Below are 25,727 nucleotides of genomic sequence, written 5' to 3'. Positions count from 1 at the left end.
ACAGATTAACACTTGCATTTAATGAAAGACCTGACTGCTTAAAGTTTATCTTACTTCAGGTTAGCAGCTCTAAAACTCTTCCAGCTATGAATACAGCTTTTCTAAAAATTTAATCTACAAAACTAACTTGAAACAGCTGTCTCAACTCCATGCCATCTACAATGCTAATATTAAAACAGGTTAAAACATACTGGTTAAATAAGATAAATAATTTAAATAATAAACTTTCTTAGTTTAAATAAATTAAGAAGTTTAAAATATCTATTTATCACCAGTAGCATAGAAAAAGAAAGGAAAAATAAATAGGAACATAATAAAAGTTTACTTCAACTGTGGTCCTGTAAGAGTCTGTTTTGGGCATTTAACAGTTAAAGAAGCAGTGGCACGCTAACCGAGCACATTAAAACAAAGAGTTGGCAGCTCCTGAAGGAAAAGAGCTTGTGCTCCACTGTTCCAACTTGTCAGTCAACTCATGCCAGCACTCTCCCTGTCTGCCTCTTCTCCACACCCTCATTACATGTGTCTGTCTGGACTGATCTGCTCATCTGTTCAGGGACTCTTCTGACAAGTCAAAAATTCTGCCTCTTTCTGCTCTGGAATTGGATCAAATCACCTCAGCTTTTTTTTGTTTTTTGTAGCCCCACCAGGAGGTTTTTTGCTTATGGTCTCATTCTCTTTGCCTTCACTACTTGTCTGTTTTTGATTTGTAGAATGGAGGAAGCCGAATTGCTGAAAGAAAGATTCCAGGCCATAACAGTAAGTGCTCATGGTTATAATTCACTATTTAAAAAAAAAAAAGGCTTAGAAGTAATATTAGCAATGAGCTGCTGTGTGTTTGCTGAATAATGATTCAGCTCAGGACAGAAAAGGAAGACTTTGTCTGCTTGAAATTGTCACTTAATAATTCTAGTTTATAGGATATTGCTTTAAGACAGCTAAGTTGACTGTACTGACTTTATTATGGGTTGTATTGCACCTTAAAATTAAACTCAAAGCAGTGAAAGTATGTGTGCAAATCACTACTGGACAGTGTAAAACACACATTACAGAATGTTTGCCTGAAGGTCAGAAGGCAGCTAGAGAATTCCAGAACAAATCAATTTTTACATTTCACAATGTGAGATTACAGATTTTTCATTTGTACTGTGGAATTAAATATAAGTTAGGAATTATTAATGATCTCTCCTAAGTATTGCTGTCTGAAAAGTAAAAAGGGACAAGCTTGGATTAAGCAAATTCCTCCTGTCAGTTTTCAGAGTACAGACTCAGTGAAGTCTATGCTAGAGACATTGGAAAACATTTTCAGTTTCTCTTCTGAAAGGAAATCTGAGTGATGATTTCTAGTGTGCAAAAGGAGCAACTAAACTATTTTTAAAGTAATACAACCTGATGTTATAAAAATTGGCTGAAGCCCAATCCTCCTCTGATTTGATCTCCAACTGAACTTATTCAGTTACAAAAGACTTAAACTGAAACAACAATTTGTCCCTCTGAGATGAAAGGAAACCTCCGGAAGGATCATTCACTCTATTAGTTAATAATAAATAATGGAAACAAAGGCATTTGTCCCACTCCTAACATGGCAGATTAGTTGTGAAACACAACTAGCAGAATAAATGGTGGGCAGAATTAAAGAATACCTTATTGGAATTCAAATAAATGTAAGAAGGCATAACAGGAAATCTATGGGAATCTAACAGGTTGGGTTTTGATTCAGTTGAGTTTTAATTATGGCACTTGATAAGACCCAAGAGGACCATTTACTGTATTTACTTGAGACCTGACAGAAGCGCACAATAAGGTAATTTGAAATGTTTTAGAGGGTTTAGAGTACATTTGTTGGTTTAACTGCAATGTTGCCTGAACCAGGGTCATAACCTGGACTTTGTCTCTAGTGTATGGGCTCAAAAGATAACAACAGCTTTGGCACTCCAGAGAAGTCCAGGCCTCACAATGATTTGTGCTCCCTGGGACGCAGGGGCAGGAATGGGGCAGCACTCTTGGCTGATGAGGAATAATATGAACATACTGAGGCTGGCATCCTCCAGCTGCAGCTTTGCTTCCAAATCAATACTGAAGCAGTTTTCTTTAAAGAAATGGGGGCAGCTTCCAGTGTCTTCCATTAGAAGAAATAGGAAATAATTTTTGGATTCTGCCTATGACTTAATTTATTACACTTGATGTGTAAAGGAACAATGCGCTCGCTGCTTTCATCAATTCAGAGCATGCAGTTGAAACACATGGAGAGTTCCAACTGCAGAAATGAAGTAGCCTGATTAGAGGGAAGCTATCAGCCCTACCAACCTGCAGAAAGAGTTGTCCAGGGAAACAGCCTGCAGTTACAGTAGCAAACTACTCCATGGCTCTGGAGGGGTTGGCTCAAGTACCTGGGAATTTCAAGTGCTACATTCCAGATGTTTGCTGTACAGGATCTAACAGGATAGCAAGGGGCACTCCAGCAGTCAACAACTGCACCTGCACTGAAACTTATTGGTTTCTGTTGTTAAATGCCTGTCTCCTTGACAGCAACACAACCAGTAGGAGTTCTCAAAGCCTTTTGCAAATCTTTTCTCCCTATAGCAAACAAAAAGGAAAACATGATTATTGTTTTTGTTCATGATGTTGCTGTTATTAAATGTTTTGACGCTCCCATGGCTCTGAAAAGGAAACTTTTCCTTTGTTATGTAGCTACCACCTGCTGCTGGTGTATCTAGACTAGAAAAGCAAAAAATAAAATGCCTTCATTTTGTTAGAAAGACTCTCATACCTTAAGATATGAAAACTTTAATACCTGATGCTTAGTGAGTTTTAATGTCTAGAAAATTACAAGAAAATAAAAATACTTTAGTTAAAACATTAGCTGCTCCATGGAATTGACAGTATGTGGCATTTGCCAGGGGACCAAGACCACCATCTTTGGCCCCACTGTAGAACAATGACACAAACTAATGGACTTGGCAGACTAGATATTTCACAAGACACTGCTCTGTGGATGCCATTGCCTTGCTTTCAGACAGATCCAACCTAGAACACAATTCATTTCTGCGCACAAAAGTCAGGAAAGAGTCCCACGTGTCTCAGTAGGAGTGAAAGTTAACGCCAAGTGTTACCTTTCATGGATGCGCAACAGAAAGGAATGGCTGAAGATGCTCTGTCATAAAAAGCAATTCCTGCTCACATTAACAAGAGCATAGTAAGAGAGAACTTTTGGACTTCAAGGACTTCTGCCAGGAACGTGATCATCTGCAGGGGCAGAGCATGAGGTTTAATAGAACCATGACTCCCTTAGCTATCCAGGAATAAACACTTATTCTATTAGATGTACAGTCAAAGCTTCATAAAGCAAGACATGTTGTAAAGACAAGGCATAGCAGAATGCATGGTAGAAAGTGTTCTAACAGGTTTTAAAAGTTATTTTGGCACATAAGGTTCAAAAAGATTCCTCATACTTCCTAGCTTCTGGAATTCAACTAAATTATATAGATATACAGACTAGGTATATAAAAGACAATCTATTTCAGCTGATTCAATCTGAATAACTGTATAACAGACATTTAATACCTACCAGTGAAATGAAAGGATGCGAGAACACCAGAGGATACAAGAAGAAAACTTAGAGAAAAAACATTGGACATAAAAGAATTATGGACCTCTGGAAAAAAAAAAAAAACCAGGCAAAAGTTTCTTTACTGAATAGGTTCCTTACTATACACTTCATTTAAAATACACTAATTTATGCCTTTATACTCAGGTTTCTTTCTGCACAGTAGTTTATGTACAAATACTAATTTCAGACTGCCCAAACTCTTATTGCATCCCCGCTGGTACAAAAAGAATACTCAAATTGACCTAAAATATTTTTTAATAGTATAAACCAAGTAAGAGTTCATTCTCTGGCTAAGAATCTTACCCAGAATTTTAGTAAAGACAAAAGGAATTTTCCTTAAGAATTGTAATAATCTGTAAACACAATATCTTGTCACACTGCTCATCTAATGATGGGTTATTTAAAGGCCATTTATACCATGAGGGTATAGGAATGTTTCCTAAGTAAGGAAAAGTGTGAAAATCAGAGAGCAGATACTTAGTCTTTAAAATCAGGTCTGGCTAAGAAAAATCCAGCATAGCAGCTTTTGGATAAAGGCTCACACAAGGGTCATTGAAGAAAAGTTACATATTGTAGTGATCCTAAATCTGTAAATTGGTTAATTGTATTAAAGAGCATTGGCAAAACACAAAACCACTGCAGAGATAAAAATAGCATATATTTTGAGGAAAGAGCCCCACCTGTTCTGTTTGGAGTATTAAAAAGGCAGACTAACACCATCAAGGAAAAATTGTAAAGGGTCTATAAATAACTGCTATACTTTGCAGGCTGTGAGATCAATGTTGATGTTCACCTGTGAAATCCCAGCACAGTACCAGTAGTGCCTGGCCAGCCTGTATCCTGCCCTTGGTCTCCACAAAGCTTGGTGGCTTCTTCCACTTCCTATCCTATCCTTCAGAAAAGCATCCTCAGAGCCTGTGGCCCCACTGCTAATTTCTCATTTCCAGTAACAGTGAAGTGATTCAGCCAAGCACACCATGGCTCTTCCTGTTTCCAAATCCCAGATCCCAGGGAAATGGTGGAGAACAACTCCCAGCCTTACATCCAGCACTTCCTTACTGACTTTCTCCAGTCCTTACACACAGCTGGTTCCACAGGTGGGCTGAAAGGGCGAGGCTCTTCCTCTGTTTGTGAAGAAGTTAACCCCTTCCTAAACCATACTTGTCTGAAAACAGACTCTGTATTAAACAGCTGCCACCTTTTTAACAAAGCCAGGCTGTTCTAATTGAAAGGAGGGAAGGATTAGCCTCCAGTCAACAAATATTTCTGCACAGAACAGAAGATTCCATTTACTTCCCCAAAATGTATCAAGAAACAAGCACAAGTGTTTCTTGATTGGCATATGGCAAGGTGCCATGCCCAACAACAGAATTTTATAGCACTAAGGATGACCAAGACAATAGCCTATTAATACACCTTATTAAAGTTATTTTCCTTTGGCATGATTTCCTTCCCCCTGGCTGCTGAGGACACAAGGTACTAAATCAGCGTTTGGCCTCACACAGAGGAGCCACAAGGTTACTCCACGTGACAGTGCTATCCAAAAACAGGAGAGGCTCAAGCTTTGCCAGTGTTCAGACAATGTTCACCCATTTCCTTTTTTCTCTAATCTGCAATAAAAAGGATTAAAGTGGCACTAGGATAGACCAGTACAACATGAGGTTTATCCTTCTAAATAGCAGCAGCCACAAAAACAGTCTGAGCACAAGCAAAAATTTTCTTTCTAAATTGCGAAAACAACACATATGAAGTATATTACATTCCTCTTTTCTCATCTTTACCATTATTTGACTAACAAAACAAATTTCTAAGCCTTGTTTATTCCTGTTTATTTCAGCTATTAGCCACAGGATACATAAACTCAGTGCTGGATTCACTGACAGCCCATTTCATCTAATGATGTATCACAGCTGCTCAGTGCAGACCATGCAGACTCTTTCCTCTCCTAAATGATGCGTGGGCTGCCTCAGGAATTTTGGTCAGGACCCATTTTTAGTCTCACTCTGCATGTACAATTTTGTTCAACTGTACTTTCCTCCTGTTTTTTCCCCCTTCCCAAGAGTAACTAATTTTTATCTTGCATCATCCCTCCTCTGTGGCCATTAACACATTTAAGTGTACTTTGGAGAAAGAGCAGTGGAAACCATACCTGTGTAGGATCAAGTGATTGCTGCAAAGAATTATGCACTGCCTAAGCACCACATAAGATTTATAATAAGGCTTTATTTGCATGGATTGATTTCACCCTACTGAACACTCACATAATAATTTTATTAACAAGTAATTTCTCTAAACAAAGTTTTATTGTTCTTAATTTGTAGGACAAAAGAAAACTGCAAGAAGAAATTACACAGAAACGTCTAAAAGTAGAAGAGGAAAAAATGAAACATCAACATTTGAAGGTAAGTAAAGTGTTAGATTTATGTAACTAAAGATAGCCTCAAGTCATACAGCATGAATAAAGGTTGGGGATTTTGGAATGCAAATCTTCATGTATTTAAGTTGTGGTTTTACTGTCAAATTTTCACAGCTTTGTGGAGTCCTGCCAGGACTCCATTTGACTTTAATAAGCATCACTCTTTGAAAAAAATTACACTGGGGAGCTAATGTTACTTGATCACTTACATGGCATAAAATGAGATCATAACCAGGAAAAACTCACAGATGAAAATTAAGCCTCACATTTCAGACTGGGTGTGTTCACTCCCTAATCCCACAACAGCAACCCTACTTGGTACAGGGTGCAGCACAATAATGAGGTCTAACTGCATTTTTTCCTAGAATAAAAACACCATATTTATTTGGCTGCAGGCTTTTGTCAGCTTGTTTAATTATTTTTTAGTAATATAATGCAGTTTCTTTGTATATTCCAAAGAAAAGTATAAATGCTGCAAATTTTGTTCTCAAATATGGCTTGGTAAACTCAGGATTACAAAGTCCAAAGGTTTAAGAAACCTCAAGATCCATCTCTGTAGAGAACTGAAATTGCACTGATTTCTACTCAACACCACTATTCTTAAAATGTTTATAGCAGTTTGGCAGTCCTTGTCATTTAGTTGAGAAAAAAAATCTATGCTTCTAGAAATATGCAAGACTTGGTATTTTACATACTCTTTTCATTATGTGAGCAGATAAACAGTCTCAAGAGAGATATATTGAATCTAACACCAGGAGCGTGGCGTGTCTCCTCCAGCAAATGTGAGAGAAGCATATTTAAAACAGACTCCTCTTCAAAACAGCCACCAGATCCTGAGCTTCCTCCACCCTTTTCTTTTGTGTCAAGCCAAAAAAATGAAAAGCCTTGATAAACCAGTGCACTGGGCCAGGCAAGCCAACACACAGCTATACCCAGGTTTTATTGGAAGCTAGTTACTCCAAGGACAGGCTTGGCCATTTGGGGAACATCCCTTCCAAGTCCTGTAACCTTTGAATAGCACACATGTGACTCCTCCATCATGGTACATGGCTACATCGAGCACTTTTATTCCAAGTTTCCATGTCTATAAATCCAGATGACTGTTCTGCCCTTCTTTACAGAGGGATAAACTGATCTGTTGTAGACAACCAGCTAATCCTCACTACTGCTGTGTGCAGACAGAGCCCTAGGGCAGTTTCCTTACAGACTTAGTACATGTTCATAGCTAAAATTAATAGGTCCAGTGGAGTTTTAAAAGTTAAGAAAGCAAAAACCAAACTTGTATTTATTCTGAAGAAATTTTATGGAGTTTTTAGAGAGGCCAAAACACTCTTGGAAAATACTACTGAAATGGTTTTACTTTGGAAAAGAACAGAGATTGTGATTTCTCTGCCTATTGCATGAGAAATCATACAGAAAAGCTTTTAAATTAAATCAGTCCTCTTGCATATACAAAGCAAAACAAGGATCTGTTGAGCAAGTTATTCACTTGGAAAAAAAGAAAGAATCAAGCATACATTTAAATATATACTTACATACACACGTATGCTGTATAAATACATACATTTCATTAGTTCTTTGGAGCACACAAAATGTAGACTACTTTTTCCAGCTCAGGAATAAGATAGGCACCTAATATCAAACACATTAGTACATGAACAGCTTTTGCTTTATACGCTAGAAGTTTTGTCCCTTAATGAACATCCTTGCTTCAGATTAATTCAGGTATTTCAACAAAGTCAAACAACAAAATGATCCAGTGCATGAATTGCTTTAAAACAGATTTAGACTTCTAAAACATTTAAACACTGCAGTAAATTTTATTAAGGTTCATTTTCCAAGGGATTCAGGCTGATTCCACCCATTTATACACATATCAGTTATGTGTGTGTTGAAATCCAGTGCTCCATGATCTATTAGCACAACTCACACCTGTCCCTTAGGAAACTATTGCAGGTTAGTAAATCTCAGTGGCAGAGATGTTCTTGTTAGATGGATAGCACTATCCTGTTCCTCGTTTTGTCCTTCCTATTTATAACCCTTAGCAACAGGTTTATCAGAAGGTTGTTGGTTTGGTTTGTGGTTGTTTTTATTAGAGTCCTTCTTTGGTTTTTTTTTTTTTTTTTTTTTTGTTTGTTGCTAAAAAGGAAAGTTTTAGCTTCCTTTTTGCAAATAGGAATCCCTGCTCTAGCTTCCCAATTACTTTGTTTGCTGCCCCCAAGTAAATTTTACTAGAAATACACAAGGGGCATAATGACAGATCTCAGTTATTTGGTACAAGTGGAGAAGGAACATGAATTCCCTACATGTGCTCGTCTCTCAAATGAAGTGGAGGGCATGCAAGCAAATACACCTGTGTGGACAGGGCTTCACAGTACTGCCAGGGGTATTGGGGGCTGCTAGTGTGGGTACAGAAGAAATTTTATCCAGCATTTCTAGATGCTCCATCAAATAATCCTTCCTTCTACTTGGAAGGATTTAGAAAGCTAAAACTTTCTCCTTGGAGTCCTTCTCACTGAAGCAGCAAGGGAAAGGACCAGACAATTGTTTGAAAAGTGCAGTCAGTACGGATTTGCATGTACTTTCTAAGAGCTTTCACAGTTTAGTTTATTGATTTTCAGGCTTCTGACGTGCCTGAACTCCATTAGTGCTACCTTGTGGGTGCTTGTCACACATCTCCTTCCAGAGAAAAACCTGTCAGGCCCAAAACAGCTGCTCCTGCACTAGCTTGTGCTGCTGCCTAGATGGAGCAGACCTGAAACCCTCTTTTATTCAAAGGTTGTTTCCAAACTACACAATGTGTCATTCTTTCAAAAACGGCTAATGAAATGAAAAAGATTATATGGCATTTAGTTGGGAGTAGCAGCAAACTGCTCTAGAAACATGTGAAAATAACATTATTGTGTTATGCTTGTATTTAGGGAGTTTGCTCTCTTGGGTCTAACCATATACAGACAGAAACTTTTGTTGATTTTAATGCATGGTATTGGCTTCTGATGTCTACAGTGCCAGCCCCACTCTAAATCTTACAAGGAATTATCAATTTATTTTTGGAGACATAAGTGCTAGAGTAACACTGTTCCAGCCAAGATGAAAACCTCACTTTTCTTGAGGCCCTACTTATCATCAAGATCTAACCAGCTTGATAGAAAGGGAATTAACTGTGTGTCCTCCAGTTTGAGAATACAGTATTTAGTGGTCAATAAGAGTTGTACCAACACCAGGCTACCTACATCTACCAGATAATGTAAAAATATCCTATTAAAATCTGCATTTATTTCATTAGAGCCTAAAAAAAATCTACAAGGAAGTGCTGCAAAGTGATTCTATGGACAGAGTCAAGGCTCAGAACATCAGTTTTGAGCAGCCTGTGTTTACCAAGATTTCCTAGGACCCAGTGTTGAGAGACAGACTACTGTCCTGTGGGCAAAGGCAACTGTAAACATTGCTCTTATATACAAGTAAAAAATTTAAAAGCATCACAGAGTGCCCAGACTTCTCTCAGCAAGCCTGTTTTAGACACATTTTCTATGACATTATATGTCAAGTGGAAAATTACTTTTGACTGCAATAAGGTCCCACATATACATTCCTCTGCCAGTTGGGCCTCAGTAATAACCTCATGGAAAGTGCACAATAAATAGAAAAGTGCAGGAAGCAACAGTTGAAGTGACTCAACACAGGATGCAGGCAGGGATTCCAACAGCCCCTGCAAGAAGCACTGAGGTTACTGCAGCAGAGCTGGGCACACTGCCTCAAGCAGCAGTAGTCAAATTTCAATGTAATCTGTTTATTGCAGGATGTGGATGCAAACTGTATGGGGGGAGAAAAGCAAAAACTTAATATGGAAATCAGCTCAAGGAATCTAAATTATAACAGGGACATTCATGGTTAGTTAAAGACTTTATATGTGAGCTCCTTTTTTGCCTGTTGAAAGAGATTTCTAAAGAGTCCCAACTCCTTCCTCAAGGCAGCAACTGCATTTATACCCCTGAGTTAGACTGAAAGAAGTAAAAAGAGTGCAAGAAAGTTGGCATGGCTTACAAGTTTCAGCCTGCAAATATGAACCTATCTCCAACAACATTTTTTATTTTATCAGGAGTATTTTTGAGAGCTCTGATGAGTTTCAGGTACCACCTTCCCTAGTGTAAAGCAGCTGTAGGAAGCAATCAATGCATACAATGGTATTTTTCCGAATTTGAAAACACAGCTGAGAGTGATACACTTAACCTGTGCACACACAATACACCCATTTGTGAACCACCACCGCACAGAAAACTCCACAGGTACTAACCAGGTCAGGACCTAAATACCTAAGCTCTGGATTGCCCCTGCAACAGCAGCTCTAAATACACAGGTCTGCTGAAACACTAATCACAGCAGCTGCCCATGCTCCACCTTTCCACTGCCTCTCTTACCCCACACAGCTTCACCTGCTGAAATGTGAGTTCACCATCGCAAGGACAAAGATCCTTTTATCTTCCAGGCGTACCATTGCATCACTAACTCCCTAGAGATCTCTTACTCCTATACAATCTTATTTACAGAAACTTCTCATCTTTTATACCTCTTTCTAGAAGCCATGCAATGCCAGGACCCAGAAATTCTGGCTACTGAAATAAAACTGTTGAGCTTCTGACTGGAGCCTTTCACTTGACTCTGTTGTATGTATGTTGTACAACTGGGTCCACCTACCCATATTAATCTGTTATGGATAGCAGCTGACATACTCTACATTTTTGTTGGATGAACTAATAAAATGGGGCATTTTAGCTAAAGACTTTGCTTTTAAGTCAATCTCAAAACACAGAAATTTAGTTTTTCTCTTCCAGCGGCACCCACTGTGGTCAGGTTGCCTTATGCTGGATAGATCACAGTGCTGCAGATCACATCTGTGGCATCAAGACAAATACAGCAAATGGTTAAATAGCTTAACTCTAGCATTCACTTACTTGTCTGTTTTTCCCCATCAGAAAAAGGCCTTGCGAGAAAAATGGCTCTTGGATGGCTTTAGTTCTATGACTCCAAAGGAAGAAGAGGAAATGCAAAAGCAGAATCAGGAGGACCAACAACGGACTCATGAGCTGGAACAAGACATTTTCAGGTAGGGAAGTACCCCTGCCCTTGTGCCTGGGTTAAAATGGTCCCATCCTACACATCCTAGCTTATTTTGTATAAGATGAAAGTATCAACAAGTGTTAAACACATGCAGAGCAAAGCAATTCTTGTCATGTTTTCTAGTCAGAGAGTACAGAATGCAATTTTCCATAGTATAAATTGTAACAAACTGCACAATAACTATATTGCAGAGTATTTGTTTCTCTAATTCCAGATATCCTTTCTATGCTGTATTTGGTAGGTGTAAGCCACAATATATGGGGATTGCTCTAAGACAGCAAATGTTGAATCAGAACTTCAAAATAACAATAAATTTTCAAAGTTCTCCAGTTTCACTAGGTCCTGGCACAGCCTCTAATACCTAACTTTCACCATAACAGCACTTCAGAACAGTACAGGCTCCCTAGCCCCATTACTAGCATTTATCCTCAGTTTTCTATGTGTTTTGTACTGAATTTAGTCCTGGAAACCTGCTCTAGCAAAGGTCTTTTTCTACCTTTCAGTAGAGAAGTTTCTACGAATCTCATCACCTAGTGCTTTCCTATCACACAGGGCCAGCCTTTAACTGCACAGAATCCCATGAAAAACTCTTATTTACCATGGACATGGTTCCAGGTTCTTATTAGCTCCAGTTAGCCCTTCTGAAATACCAAAGAGCTGTGTACACTGTCAGCTCCTTCCCTGGGTCCAGGCATACTGACTGGTACTACCCCTTAGCACCCACAGAAAAGATGAAATGTTCCTCTTCCTTCAGATTCTGGAAAGTTTTTTCATCCTTTTTCAAGGCTTCTTCCTCTATTTCAATTCAATAGCATTTTCCTCTCTAATTTGCTTCCACTGCCCTCCTACACACACCCTTCTGGCAAAGCTGTCACCAAGATTAACTTTCTCTGGTGAACTCCCATCCTCTTCCCTCCTCACTCCATCTCTGACAGACAATAATTCTCTTGGCTGACAGGTAGCAGCCTCATGCTAGTTTGTGCTATAATTACGTTGACTTCTTGCTCAAAAGCACTTTTCTCTACAGAACATCTTGGTACACACCTCTGCAGGGTTCATTGTTGCAGTGCTAGGAGGCAGCCAGCAAGCCCTGAAAGCATCCCAGAGGCTGTCATTTTGAAGGCATGCAAGAGGGGCCCATAAGACACTGTGAGTGCCAGAAAAGAACAGCATCTAGGGCTAGAATGGGCTAAGGAGCAACAAGGAAATGGTGCTGAGCAAGCATTTCCCCATCAGGCCACTGAAAGTTCAGCCCTTCTCTAAGCAGTGAGAGGAAAGATTAGATTCAAAGTCCTGTTTACCATGAGCAAAGCCTGAGCTAAGAACACAGGAAAGTTTATTCACAGGTCTTTTGCTATAAATTAAATTTCCTACACTCCCTAATAGCTGTTTAGCAAGGGCATCAAGAAAAAACATCCACACTGCCTTCTAAATAACATTACATCTTGTTTATACACACCCAGGCCAGTTTCAAACCAGCCAGCAGTGATACAGAAACCTAGGAATAAAGTCCACTAATAAACATAAAATATGCATCATACAGTTCTTGCACAGTGCTTTTGCTACACCACAGTTATCACCAAAGCTAACAAAAGCCTGTCTGACCTTTGACCTGCCCTGTAAATCAAACATTGCTAAACTGATCATGTAGACACATCACACAGTAGAAATAAACTGAGCAGCTCAGTAGAAATCTTTCTTCTGAGCATCTGACTATTAAAACTCACTTGATTTGGAGACATCCAGTTCACTCTGTTGGTTATTCTGTGTGTGTCTGGTCTTCAGTTAAAAAAATTATGAATCACTTTAAAGACTCTTTGATTACCCTTAGACAAATCTTCTTTTTTTCTTTTTGCTGAGAGGACAATTGCAATTGTTGACAGATTATTTACAGTAGTGGCACTGGCCTTGCCATCACCTTCCTAAATGGAATCTCTGTTTTGAAACATTCTTTACCTGAGTGTCAAATTGAGCTGGTGTATGTCTGCTAATCAGTTCATTATTTTTTATAAAAGGGAGAAGTTCCATTCTTTGTGTCAATGACAAAACAGTGAATAGCAAAGCAGCCTGAGCCACCTTGGAGACAAATGGCTGAATGCTTTGGTTACAGACAAAAAAATTGCATTTACACTATCTGTCCCATTTCCCCTCTACATGTTGGAAGCTTCAAGTGAACCAAGGGAGCACATCCCTGGCCAGGGTATGAGCTGAATGAAGAATTAAGAGTCCTGTTTTCTCACTTAATCTTCAGCTAATAACACTCATTCTTGATAGAATTAGTTGCTAAACAACATATTTAAAAATGCAAAACAACTGAGGTCTATTCAATTGCTTGTAATGTGCTGCATGAAAGCAGATGTCAAGGCTATACTAGAGAGCTGCTAAAGCATTTGACTCACCTCAAAACCTGTGAGAGCTTGCTAAACTGCCTTTTCCCCTCAGTCTAGAATTCTTCAGGGTGGTATCTTCCTATCTGCTTTTCATTCTCAAGCCATTTATTTCTTTCCCGGGGTGGCATGGATGCCAACTGCAGCAGCTCAGCTGATGGCCAGCAGCATCCAGGCAATCTCCATAGATCTGAATTCAGCTGCTACTTTGGTAGGGAAACCTTTCAATTAGTGTCTTGATTTCTAAGGTTTCTTCTCTCATCCACACCTCTATACTACTTATTTCTCCCTCTCAAATAATCAGTGCCACTTGAAAAGAGGACAAATATTCAAAGGATAGATTTAATACAGTAGCTGTGTCACACTTCCATTTCTCTCCTAAAAAATGCAGCACTGTACAAAAGGTAGTTTCATATAATTGCTAGAATAGTTGCTAAATCCTTTCAAGACAAATTGGGATATAACTTCATAAAAATGTGATTGACTTAGCTTGTAAACATTGTAAACACACCAGAAAGATCTTGGCCTAACTTTGCAACCCCATGATGTTATAAGGGCTTCAATTTCTTTGAACTACACAAATCACATCTCTTAGAAGTTTTCTTTCCACTAATTCCAGAGTGCACACTCACAGCACACACTGAAATTGAACCATAAAATCTGTTTTTGCAAATATAAGTGCAAAAGAGATATTTAGAGTCCAGATGCAATTCCTATTACATGGTATGAGAATTTCTCTCTAAACCCACTGAAAATTGAATCAGGTCCCTTAATTATCATATAAAGTGAGTGTTGGTATGGCTGAAAGAGCATATATAAACTGTAATTTGTTTCTTGATCACCCAGATAAATACATGGCATTTATAATCTTTGACTTATTTGGGGTTGTGTTTTCTCTTTTTCCCCACTTCCCTTTTTTCAAGTATCTCCAAGATTTTTCCTCCTCTTCTTACACCTGTGTGTCTAGAAGTGTTTAGAGCCAAGACTAAAATAAACCCACAGTATAAGTGAATGATTTTTCAGCTCATTATACTTCTGTGAGTTTTTAATGATTTTCAGATTGAGACTATTGTGATTAACTCTCATCTAAAATTAAACATGTCAATAAAAACAAAACATCAATATATTAAACAAAGACTGTTCCATAAGGAGTGCAAAAATATGGCACATGGTCATTACTTTCTTCTATAGCTGTCCAAAAATATTCATCCCCTTTGTAAATTTTTTTTAAATTTTAGCACTGTAATCAGTACCTTTGATCATGGTTCTAAGGCCATCTTGCAGAACTCAGGTCCAAAGTGTGAGCAGCTTTTAAATACTTTTTTTAACTTTTACTTTCATCCTGAAGGGTTTTTTTTCCTGTATCTGTTCTGAGGTCTGTGATACCTTTGTATATCAAAAAAGAGACGTTGTCACCAACAGATAAAAGTCCATGTAGCACCCTGTTAGTGTAGCTCTACATAGCTGAGTTTAAATAGGGCAAGAGCCATAATGGTAATTCAGATTCCTCAGCCACACAGAAGGAAATCAATAATGCTAATCTGTCAACCTACATCCAGCTTTTCTAGGCTGATTACTTTAAAGGGATGGCAGACTTTGATCATTCGGAGTGACTCTGTAATATTGTGAATCTTAGCACACAGTAAAGAAGTCAAAATACAAAAATTCAACACTTCTTTCCCTTTGGGTTATAGACCAACATTTCTATAACTCTGTCTGTAACTTGGTCTCAGTTGTAACTATTCTGACTGCTCTCAGCAAAAGGTGGTATCAGTTGCAGCTGCCTTTGGTCTATAGTCATTGATTTCCAGCATGGATTAAAAAAAAAAAAAATAGAAGGCATATTTCACTCAAATATGGAAGCTTTGGGAATTTTTTTAAGTCAAAAGATGTTCTTGTAAAAAGAACTATGAGACTAAAGTTATACAGCATTAACCTACAGCATAAGACATTCAGTTCAAGTCCCACTTCAGAGTTAAATCCAGAGTTGGATTCTATATCTTCATGGAGAATTGACTTCCCAACTACTCAGCTAGTAAGGCAAATTCCATTTAAAACCCAACAAATATGCACTTAAGAAGAAAAGAGTAGTCTTGATTAGAAAGAATAAATAGGAAACAGGACACCTGCTTAAGTCACTGCCTTACTCAGAGAAAAAACTGACCAAGATGCTTTACTTTAGCAGTGTGCTTTCTCCCTCTCTGACAGATTCCATTTTTTATCTTGGACTTTTCTGTCTAAAAGTGTATGTCATACAGTAAGAAAATAAAAACTCTGATCGGGAAAAAAGATACTTTGATCATGATCTAGTATGCTGATCAGCTCTAATATGAAAGAAACCATACAGAGACTTACCACAGTAGAAAGGCAGGGAAAGGAGCTGTGACATACAAACATACAGCAAGTGTCAATAGCCCAAAAGAAATTTTTACTTCTGATGCTCAATATTGCTTTCTCATTACAATAAAAGTTTTTAAAATAAAATAGTTAACTCATCAGCCAAGTCCTAACTGGCAAAATATTTCACATTTAAATGTGGAAGTGTTTGCTTGTTGTTGGGTTTGAGTTTTTTTTCTTTTTAAATGAAAATACTATTTCACACCTTTTTCCCAATGTGTGTGAAACCATAAGTTGATCTCATATAAGAGCAAAGTTTGTCAAGGTAAGTAGAACCGTCCCTACTAATGGTCTTATTCCCAATGCATCAACTCCACAGTGTTGCTCTCTGCCTGGTATTAAATCAAATTCAACTGTCGTTGCAGACTGGAGAAGGAAATTGAGGCTCTGGAAAGACAAGAAATGGAAGTCTCAGCTAGGGAAGAAGCAATTTTAAAGAAACTGAAGTCTATTGAGAAAACAACAGAAGACATAATAAAGGTTAGTGCTATATTATTCCAGAAATAGCAATTATTACTCAATCATCATCATCATCTCCAGGGAAAGGGGAACTAGCTGGATCCCATGAGTGGTCATGAGCTTTTGCCTGAAGTGACAACAGTTCAAACATGAGAGGGGTCAAGATGTTACATTGTTTAAGGGCTTCTGTCTCCATCTGCTTATTTATGGGGGTGGGGGAGCAATTCCTATCTTTACTCATCTACAGCACATCTCTAAAAACAGCATTGCCACTGACACCAGCAGCTTTGCATCTCAGCCAGAGACAGAAAACGTACAGACCAGGTACTGAGGCTGGTCTGCTCATGCTCCTTCAGCTGATGTGCCCAGCTAAACTGCATCATGCTCTCCACCAAGTCCCTGACAGAGTTCATTATGTATCTTAATGTTATCAGCCATTAGGCTTTGTCAAAAGGTAATTTTAATATTTTTAAATCATCTTAAACCATCTCAAAAATACAGTGATTAAACTAAACTTCAGTTCTCCAGCTGTTCTTACATACACTCACACATCCTCTGAAGCTACACAGGGAGATCAGTAAAACAGGAAAGCCAAAGTAGGACCTGTAAAAAAACCTTTGATGCCAACGAGGTTGGGCCACAGTGGGAGGCTAGGTCACTGTTTAACACTTCATAGTATTTTTGTCCTTCCCTGTGTGACTTGGAAATCATAGTGGCAAAAGACCACAGAAATTTCACTCTTACTTTCTCTGCTCCAACTGAGCATATTTCACTTTCAGCCACTTCTCTGTATGAAGCTATGCACAACAAAAGGTTAAAACTATCAGGGAAACCAAAGCACTGTCTAGTCAACATCTTTAAAGTAACTATCACATTCATTGTTAATGGTTCTCTTTCCCACCTAGTCTGTGAAGACTGAAAAAGCTGGATTTGAAAAAGGTACGTTTAGCCAAAAGAATATATTTTAAAAGGTTCTTGTAGAACTAAGTTAAAACATATTAATGCTTTGTGGATCTGTGGATCTTTACTCAGAGGCAGCAGACTACATATATGCCAGCATTCCTGACCTTCCCAAGTATTTCAGACCTTCTGCACTGAGAAGCACAGCACATGCTGACATGGATGATGAAGAAAAGAGAAAAGGTACTGCTAATTAGTAACTCCAGAAGGTGTCAACATGTACAAGGGCTTCCTATATATTGAATCTAACACACTTTAAGCAAAGAATAGACATTACAGATATGAGACATTTGTTCTTATTTAAACTGTGTTGCCAGTTAGGTCATCTAAAACTGAAAGGTGAGACAGTGGTGTAAAGTAAGTGCCACTGAGAATAACTCTTTTCACCACTGACACTTCTTTCCAGCACTTCATTCTTCTGCCTAAGTAAGTACAGACTCCCTTCATATCATTCATTTCTCATTTTCTGTCTGCACTTACAGCTGTTGGGTAGCCAGCAGTAGTCAGGCTATTTCCCAACTACTACAAAGCCTTCTAACCCTTCAGAGTGCCCAAGACTCTCTGGCATTGCAGCATGTGGAGCTCTTCAGCTGCTATTGCCCAGCATAACACCAGGGGCCAAGATTAAATCTGAATTTCTCAGTCTATCATGTAATTAAAACTTTCTCAACAGCTGATTCTTCCTCACAGAATGAAAATACTTTTTTCCACAGGATAAAAGGGGATATCCAAAATGAGAATCTAATATATGGGTTGTGTATGTGATAACGTCACATATTTAATAATTCGTTCTGACAGTTTTTCTCTATCACTGTCAGAAGTCCTACATTTCTTGCAGCTACTGCATTACCAGTTTAAGCACTTGTTTCTTTCAACAGCATTGTTTGCCATGGAAATAAAGGTTGAAAAAGACATGAAGACTGGAGAAAACACAGTGTTATCAACAATACCTCTTCCCTCAAAAGAGTTTAAAGAGACAGGAATTAAAGTCTATGATGATGGCAGGAAGTCAGTCTATGCAGTGTCGTCAAATGGGACCACAACACAAAATGGGATGGATGAACTTGCTCCTGTTGAAGTGGAAGACCTGCTACGGCAGGCAACTGAAAAAAATTCTCAGTCTCCCACAGAGTACCATGAACCTGTCTTTGCAAACAAATTCTGCAGGCCAGTAACTCCTCAGAAAGACAAATTAATCCCGGGACCAAAATTAGAAGGCACTGACAAAAGAGAGACAAATGGATTTAGCAATCATCAGACAGCATTCTCCTCCAAAACAGAGCCCTTTATGCAGCAAAATAAAGAGAATGGCCTTGATCTTCCAAAGGTAATACAACCAAAGTCTCCCTCTCCCGTAATTTCTCATACAGAGAAGAAAGTGCACACTAATCCTGACAACAGGATGATTCATAATGAAGAAAGAAATGCTGCACATGAGGAATTAAAACCTTACCAGGATACAAGGGAAAAACATAGTGAGACAAGGTTTTTAAATCCCTGTCATGCTAATGCAGCATCCCCTGCACCTCAGGACGAGGAAGATGTTCGGTACAACGTTGTGCAGGCTGTCCCTTGTTACGTGGATGACTCAGAGCCGGTGACGATGGTGTTCATGGGTTACCAGCGCGTTGACGATGACGACGCAGAAGCAAACCAAGAGCTGTCCCCGTATGATGGGGTCATCCGTGCAGAACTCGTTATCATTGATGACGATGATGAAGATGACAGCAAATCTGAGAAACCAGCCTATCACCCCATAGGCCATTACAGTCAAGTTTATCAGCCACCAAATAGGAAAACCACAGAAGCCCAACAGACAAACCCTATGAGCAGTCTGGGTGCAAGCCTGAACAAGGTACCCCACAAAAATTCCATCTCCCTGCAAGAACAAGAGGAACGCTTAAGCTCACCAACACACCACACTCATCTGCACAGCCAGATGTCTGGAGATGGTACAGAAGATCCCTCACTAACAGGTAACAGAAAAGGAAAATCATGTCATTGCTGCTCACTCATGTAGCAAATTGATATTGCTCTTATCTGCCGGCAACTGTATCCCTTCGAATATTTTTGGATTGTTTCAAACTAATATGCTATTAATATTTTTTTTGCTCTTCTTTGTTAACAAATACCAATCTACATTTTGGATCTGTTGAATTATTTTGTCTTCAGCAATGCACTAGTTACCATATCAAAATTTGGAAAATAAACTATTACAGAAATGCCATTCCTATAACCTTGAAAGATTAAAAGTGGTTCTCTTTTGAGTTCCATTAATGCTACCAAAATTAGCAGAATTAGTTTTAATTTCTTGCAGGTAACTATAGCATTGCTACTTAACAATTCCTCTTCCCTCACTGGCATGTTTTTTCTGCCTGTTTGCATTCCAACTACTTCCTAGACCATCTAACTTACTCCTTAAAAAAGAAAGACTGCTTAATAATCAGCTTTACTTTGTATTTTTAAGGAATCAACATTGCCAACATTGTCTTAGTGTTTATGCAAGTTCTAACATTTTTCCATTAACCCAAGTTAGACATTTTTATAGCTTCTGAAAGATAATGAAAGTTTTCATCACTACACACTGTTAGTTCAGTAATCCACAGAGTTATTTTTGAATGACTTTTATATTCTATAAATACATAAATATATCTATTTCTTACTATAAAGTTTTATTATAAAAATCTGAAAGCAGTAGCAGAATCTTCCAGAAACATAGAAAACTCTTCTTTATGATTATGTTGCACTTTAACACATACAATTAGACTCCATTTAGGTGTACTTACAGAGCAGCAGATTGCAGACTAGTCACATTCCACTTGAAGCAAAGAACACTCTGGTTGAATTACAGGAAGATCAGGGGTCCTGATGCCACATTCTCTCCTCCAGAGAATGTGCAGCAAAAATGTAAATTTGACTCTGGCTAAAGCTGAATTGACAGCCCAGGAATTCTTTAGACTACATGTAAAGCCAGGAAAGAGGATGATCTTTGGATCATGTAAGACCTTTCAAGTATTTTTGCATCAGTAGGCAGTGATTGGGAAGAACTGTTCAGCAAGTAAGGCTCTCAGCTTTTAAGAGTATCAACATCGTGGAGTCATGCACACAAAAGCCAGAAACATTCCAGCAATGCTGCCCATCCTTCCTGATCAATAAGGCCACTACACTTTTCCATTACCTTTGCTTTCCTCAAACCCCCATCCTGCCATCTCTGTACTTCCCTGTGTTCTCCAGCATCAAGAGCTGCCGCCATGAGTTTTTATATCAGCAACTGGAAGCAGAAGTAGTTAGTACAGGTAAAATAAACCACTCCAGAATCTGCTCCAGCCCATTATGTTTTGGGTAAGGTCCCTTAATTCCCACATCACATAAGTATAGGATAACAGAGAAGGGTCACTTATAACTATCCCACCAATAAGAAAGTAGCCAATTGGGAGAAATGGATCCCAGCTAAATTAAATGCAGTTTGGCAATTGCCTCAAAAACTCCCCCAGTCAGCACTGCCTCCAAGTGAGTATCTTCATGCCTAGTAGAATTTGGAGCTAAGCCATACTCTTCTTTAGCCCTCCACTTATTTATTGCCACTCCCTGGGACATTTTTGATCACTGGAAAAAGCCAGGAAGTGACTCAATCTTTCCCAAGCAGACCTGTAATTCTACTGAGACTTCTAAAAGAGAAACAAAACCAGGAAAGCCTCTCAATCTGGAACAATGTAATTATACAGAGCTGTTTCTTAGAGAAATATATTGTTTTCAAAGCAGTCATTGATGCCCACCCTAGCAGGTTCACCCTAAACACCACTAGAGAAAAGAGTGGAGTCTATTTTTAGTAGCTCATCATTAATTAAACTAAAACAACAAACAGTAAAACGAAAAACAAATCCTCTTGGAAACTAAAGTTTTGAGAAGCACTTGCAGCATTTAAACATTAAACAAGCACTGGGGACTCTGAAAGACAATGGAAAACAAAGAAGCATAGGACAGACCAGCATGATGGCCTCTTACATAAGAATTTTTCTTTAGGAAAGAGATGAACCTTCAGAACAAGTTACTGAATCAGTTAGCAATGGCCAAGGACAAGGAGGCAGAGGCATTGTTCCATGTGCCAATCTGTATAGAGACAGATCAGATTAAATTAGGAGATTTTCATGCCCACAATCTTACAAAGATGTAGGACATACCTTTCCACATAGCAGCAATTTTCCTTCTCCAACAAGCTCCCTTCTTGACCTACATCTCAAAGTATGTGCCCTCAGAAAACCAGAGGGCAGAGATACAGAGAAAAGGATGACAACTCTATAATTGGTATACCAGTATTTGCATTATTAGGGCTTATTTTCTTCTTCAAATTTCTGGGAAATTAATTCAAGTGCAAATGTTTTGAAGATGCAATACTCGTTAGGGAAATGAAAAGTCCTTGGGAGGGAACAAAGGCTAGACATAGCGAAATGAATAAGGAAATGCAAAACTACAGCTGAATAAGCAGCAAAACATACTGACAGTGTGGAACAGGCTCTCATGGGACACGAAGGTCCAAGGCTTTTGGCAGCTAGCTAGTCTAGATGAGCTTTTTTTTTCCTACCACTGGAAGCTTTGCAACCTTCAAAAAACACAATGGAGACAGCTCCATTTGCGTGGAAGAAAGTAAAATATGAAAATCCTTTTTAATGAAGATTCACACACACCCTCTGTTCCTGTAATGTATAGAACAAGACAAAAACAGACTATGAGCTAGTAGTGAGGCATCAAACTGACTGTTCTCAAACCATGACCAGAGCCTGAATCCTTCAGAATTCCTCAGCCTGTAAAAAGTACACAGTGTCTTTTGTAAGAGCTAAGGTTAACATCAGTGGCTCTATGATATAAAGTTACACTCAGACGCTTATATGATTTGCATCAACTTCAGCATTCAAAACATAACATGAGCTGGACACTTGCTGACACGTGTAAATCAAGTAAACAGCTGCTTTGACCCCTCGTGTCTCAGCAGAGTGCAGGAATGAGACACTATTTTTGGGAACTCTTCAAACTAGCAGGTCAGAGTAAGGGAGATTATTCAACAATGTGCTGGAGGGAGGCTTTTACATATCAAACAACAGCATTATATTGCTGTTCCAAAAATAACCTTAACATTAAATCATTGGCCTTTTGCTGTCCCTTTCAAACATACCCCATTATACCCAGTAACAGACAATAGCCATACTGATGTTTATACAGGTGCTGTTACTGCATCAGATGAAATCAGGAACATGACTAACTCCCACTCTGACTCACAACACCGGGAAGAAAGGAAAGTTTTCTTTGAGCATCATCGAAAAGGAAAAGGTTTCCAAATAGTTACAGCTCCCACTGAGGAGTTTAGTTTAAACAAAGAGTTTGTTTAATTATTCATGTGTCCTTTTAATCTGTCAGCATTTAGTCAAGGGCAAAACCAACTCTGTGTTAGTGAAGGTAACAGACAAAACAGAAGGTAGCTGTGCTAATTTTTAAATAGCAATTATAGAGTGATTTCTAAATATACTCACTTTATTGCAAAATTACCAGAACTAACACCTTCTACTGATTTCTTTCTATAACACTAAAACAATGCTTATTCTGCTGGATTAACCACCGGAGGTATGTGTATTTTTCATTTTTCTAAATAAGGAGATTTTGCTTCAGAATCAGAAAGAAAGACTTAAAATGCAATGGCTTTGTTTATTTTTGCAGCTCTGAGGATGAGAATGGCAAAGCTGGGGAAAAAAGTCCTTTAACAGCTGTAATGAAATGGAAGTAGAAATTACCCCTCAAAGCAGATAAAGCTAAGAAGACTTTCTTCCACATACTTTTTCTGGATCATAATGCTTGTTTTGCTACTCTGTTTCATGGGCTATTTTGCCCTCTGCATAACGCAATGGACTTTAACAGACTTTCAGATTTGACCAACTGCCACATGCACACACATATCACACACATGGATTTTGTTAAAAGTAGTGGGAAGTTACCTAAGGCCATAAATGCAGTGTATATACAAGTATGAGGACGTGCATACCGGTTTTGACAATCAGAATTATGCTGTTGCTGTATACACAGGGCAGATAAACACCTATCTCCATGGAACTTCATGGGACATGGTTTCACATTAAAGTGTGCCAATCTATCTGATTTTGACTGAAAATGCTGTTCCAGCATTCTTTTTGTAAAAGCATTGGTTAATAAAAAGCAAAATGTGAGAGAGGAACAGGAAGACATGTAAATATAAAACATGCTTTCCTATTATACTACCTTGGATGAAATGTAAAGCATTCCTTTTTAAGTGACAGCAGAACAAACAAAAAATAGTTAAGCCAGCATATTGAAATATTTAGCATCCTTCTAGATCTCCACAGTCCATTCACCCGTCTATGTTACATATGACAGTGTAGCCGTCCCCACAGCCTGCTCTCTTCACCATCCCACAAACATGCTGCCCACCCACAACCTCACAGATCAATCCTGTGCATAATATGAACAGCCTGACCTCCTGAGCATGGTTTCACCTCCCAGCCTGCTGAGAAAGCTCCTTGCATTTCCAAGAAACTGGTTGCCAGACAGGCAGTGCTGTCCATCAAAAAAATCCAACCAAACAAAAAAACAACCCAAACAAACAAACTCCCATCAACAGAAAAAGACTCCAATGGCCACACTGTTTAGGTTTCAGTGGGCTGGGGAGCTAATACCAGGCAAGCCTCCCACCAGAAATGCTGAGTTGCCAGTAGCTTGTTCTGCAGCTGAATACAAAGATCTGTTACAGGTGCAGCCGCTGCTGGGCACAGTTCTCCAGCAAGTTTCAAGGCTCCCACCAAAAAACAGGTTAATTCTTTCCACATGGTAGAGGATGTAAGGGCCCTAAAAACAGGTTCAATCACACCTGGAGAAATCACATCCAAGTCAGATTTTCCAGTACATAGTTCTTGGGGAGAAGTGCCTCATAGCACACTACACCATTATACTCAAATCAGTACAACAGCTTTAATTCACTAGGTCTTAGCCTCAATTTGTAACACTAAACAAATAAAGCTCATTTTGTCTTATTTGGTATAGCTGACTCTAATTATGCACCAGTAAAAAAAACAAAAACACTAATTTTTTGCTGGTCTTCTTTTCAAAGCAGGAAACTGAAGTTACTACCTCATACTGAGGCACGATGGTAGTAATTGACTGATTTGTAGCCTCTAAACTTTTGGTGGCTCCCAGTCTGATGTGGGTAATAATCTCAAAATTTAAGTCTTGTCAGAAATGGTTACCTAGAGAGTGGAATAGTAAATAAGAACAAATAAATTTTATTATAGTACACTTCCTCTATGTCTATCCTCTTGTTTTTTGCTGGTTTATAGTGGGTTTTTTTTCCTTACACTTCTTCTGTCATTTGCTGGTTGTGCAAGCAAAGGCTTCAGCCTCAACTCCTAAGGATACACCAAAAAATGAGAGCAGGTGATTGATAGGAAGCAGTCACAAACAATTTCTGTAACAGAAGCAGATAGCTATGGACACTCATCCTCTGCTCCCCCAACAACCTGTACTATTAAACTTGAATAATACGGAAAAGGGAGCAACTATCATCACAATACTGCTCAAAGTACTTTAAAGGAAACACTAGAAACCTTTGTGCTTCTGGAAAGTAAGAATGTTTATCATCTGATTGCTACAGCCCCAGAGCACTCCTGCATCCTGTATCAACAAGAACAGAAATACAAAGGGGCAAAATATCTTTTCAAATGTCAGTAGAGATGCCATACAAAACTAATTCATCATTAAAGCCAAGTGATTTCTAAGGCCCCACGAGACAAAAGTCTCTCAGAAGCACAGCTGAAGCTGCAGTCCTTATGTGCAGTATCCTTTGTGTGGGATGATTGTCATAAACAGCTGGTTCAGAGTGATGCAGCTTTGTGGTTTACATTATGTGAAGTCGCTTTTGCACAGCACAAGGAAGACCAGCAGAAGCTAGACAGTGGTTGAACTAGGCCAGGTAGGAACTAAACCAGGTGGCTCCAAGCATGTTCTGAAGAATTTGTCCTCTGCCAGTTCTGCTGTACCACTTACTCAGGTATGTGCAAGAGTTTCCTCCTTCACACAAACCCCCTAAAGAAGTCAGAATCAGATTTATGTGAGCAAAGAATTTTTCAGACCTACTAGGACATCATCCCTGTTAATCACCCTTCCATTCACTTGGACTCTTCCTACTTCAGCCTGTACCAAAACCACTGAGGTATTAACTTCTGCATAGAAATGCAGAATACTGCAGTTTTTCCTTGGCAACTGCTGTTCATCTTCTGTTGTCTGGACAAGAATATACCCACATGACAAAAGAAAACCATCCATATCTGCTCAAACAAAAGCTTAATAATAGACAGCCACCAAACAC

At 38.8% G+C, this 25,727-nt stretch overlaps 1 protein-coding gene across 1 annotated transcript; it reads left to right on the top strand.

The window, feature by feature from the left end:
• The first annotated feature begins 469 nt into the window (after positions 1-469).
• On the top strand, positions 470-24,659 carry PALMD (palmdelphin). Its single transcript, XM_064720320.1, has 8 exons — positions 470-756; positions 5,929-6,009; positions 10,997-11,127; positions 16,291-16,405; positions 17,290-17,323; positions 17,417-17,527; positions 18,223-19,320; positions 23,054-24,659. The coding sequence occupies exons 1-8, from the start codon at positions 712-714 to the stop codon at positions 23,095-23,097; spliced, it is 1,659 nt and encodes a 552-aa protein (XP_064576390.1). The 5' UTR covers positions 470-711; the 3' UTR covers positions 23,098-24,659.
• Positions 24,660-25,727: the final 1,068 nt, after the last annotated feature.

The sequence above is a fragment of the Zonotrichia leucophrys genome, chromosome 8 (assembly GCF_028769735.1).
Source record: "Zonotrichia leucophrys gambelii isolate GWCS_2022_RI chromosome 8, RI_Zleu_2.0, whole genome shotgun sequence".
Taxonomy (NCBI): domain Eukaryota; kingdom Metazoa; phylum Chordata; class Aves; order Passeriformes; family Passerellidae; genus Zonotrichia; species Zonotrichia leucophrys.
Note: the sequence above shows the minus strand (reverse complement) of the source record. Positions and strands in the feature narration are given on the sequence as shown.

Excerpts from the sequence above, each read along its gene's own strand:
- PALMD (XM_064720320.1), top strand. The coding sequence starts at position 712 with ATGGAGGAAGCCGAATTGCTGAAAGAAAGATTCCAGGCCATAACA. Across the intron at positions 17,324-17,416 it reads AAAAGCTGGATTTGAAAAAG|AGGCAGCAGACTACATATAT; the intron begins GTACGTTTAGCC and ends ATCTTTACTCAG. Across the intron at positions 19,321-23,053 it reads AGAAGATCCCTCACTAACAG|CTCTGAGGATGAGAATGGCA; the intron begins GTAACAGAAAAG and ends TTATTTTTGCAG.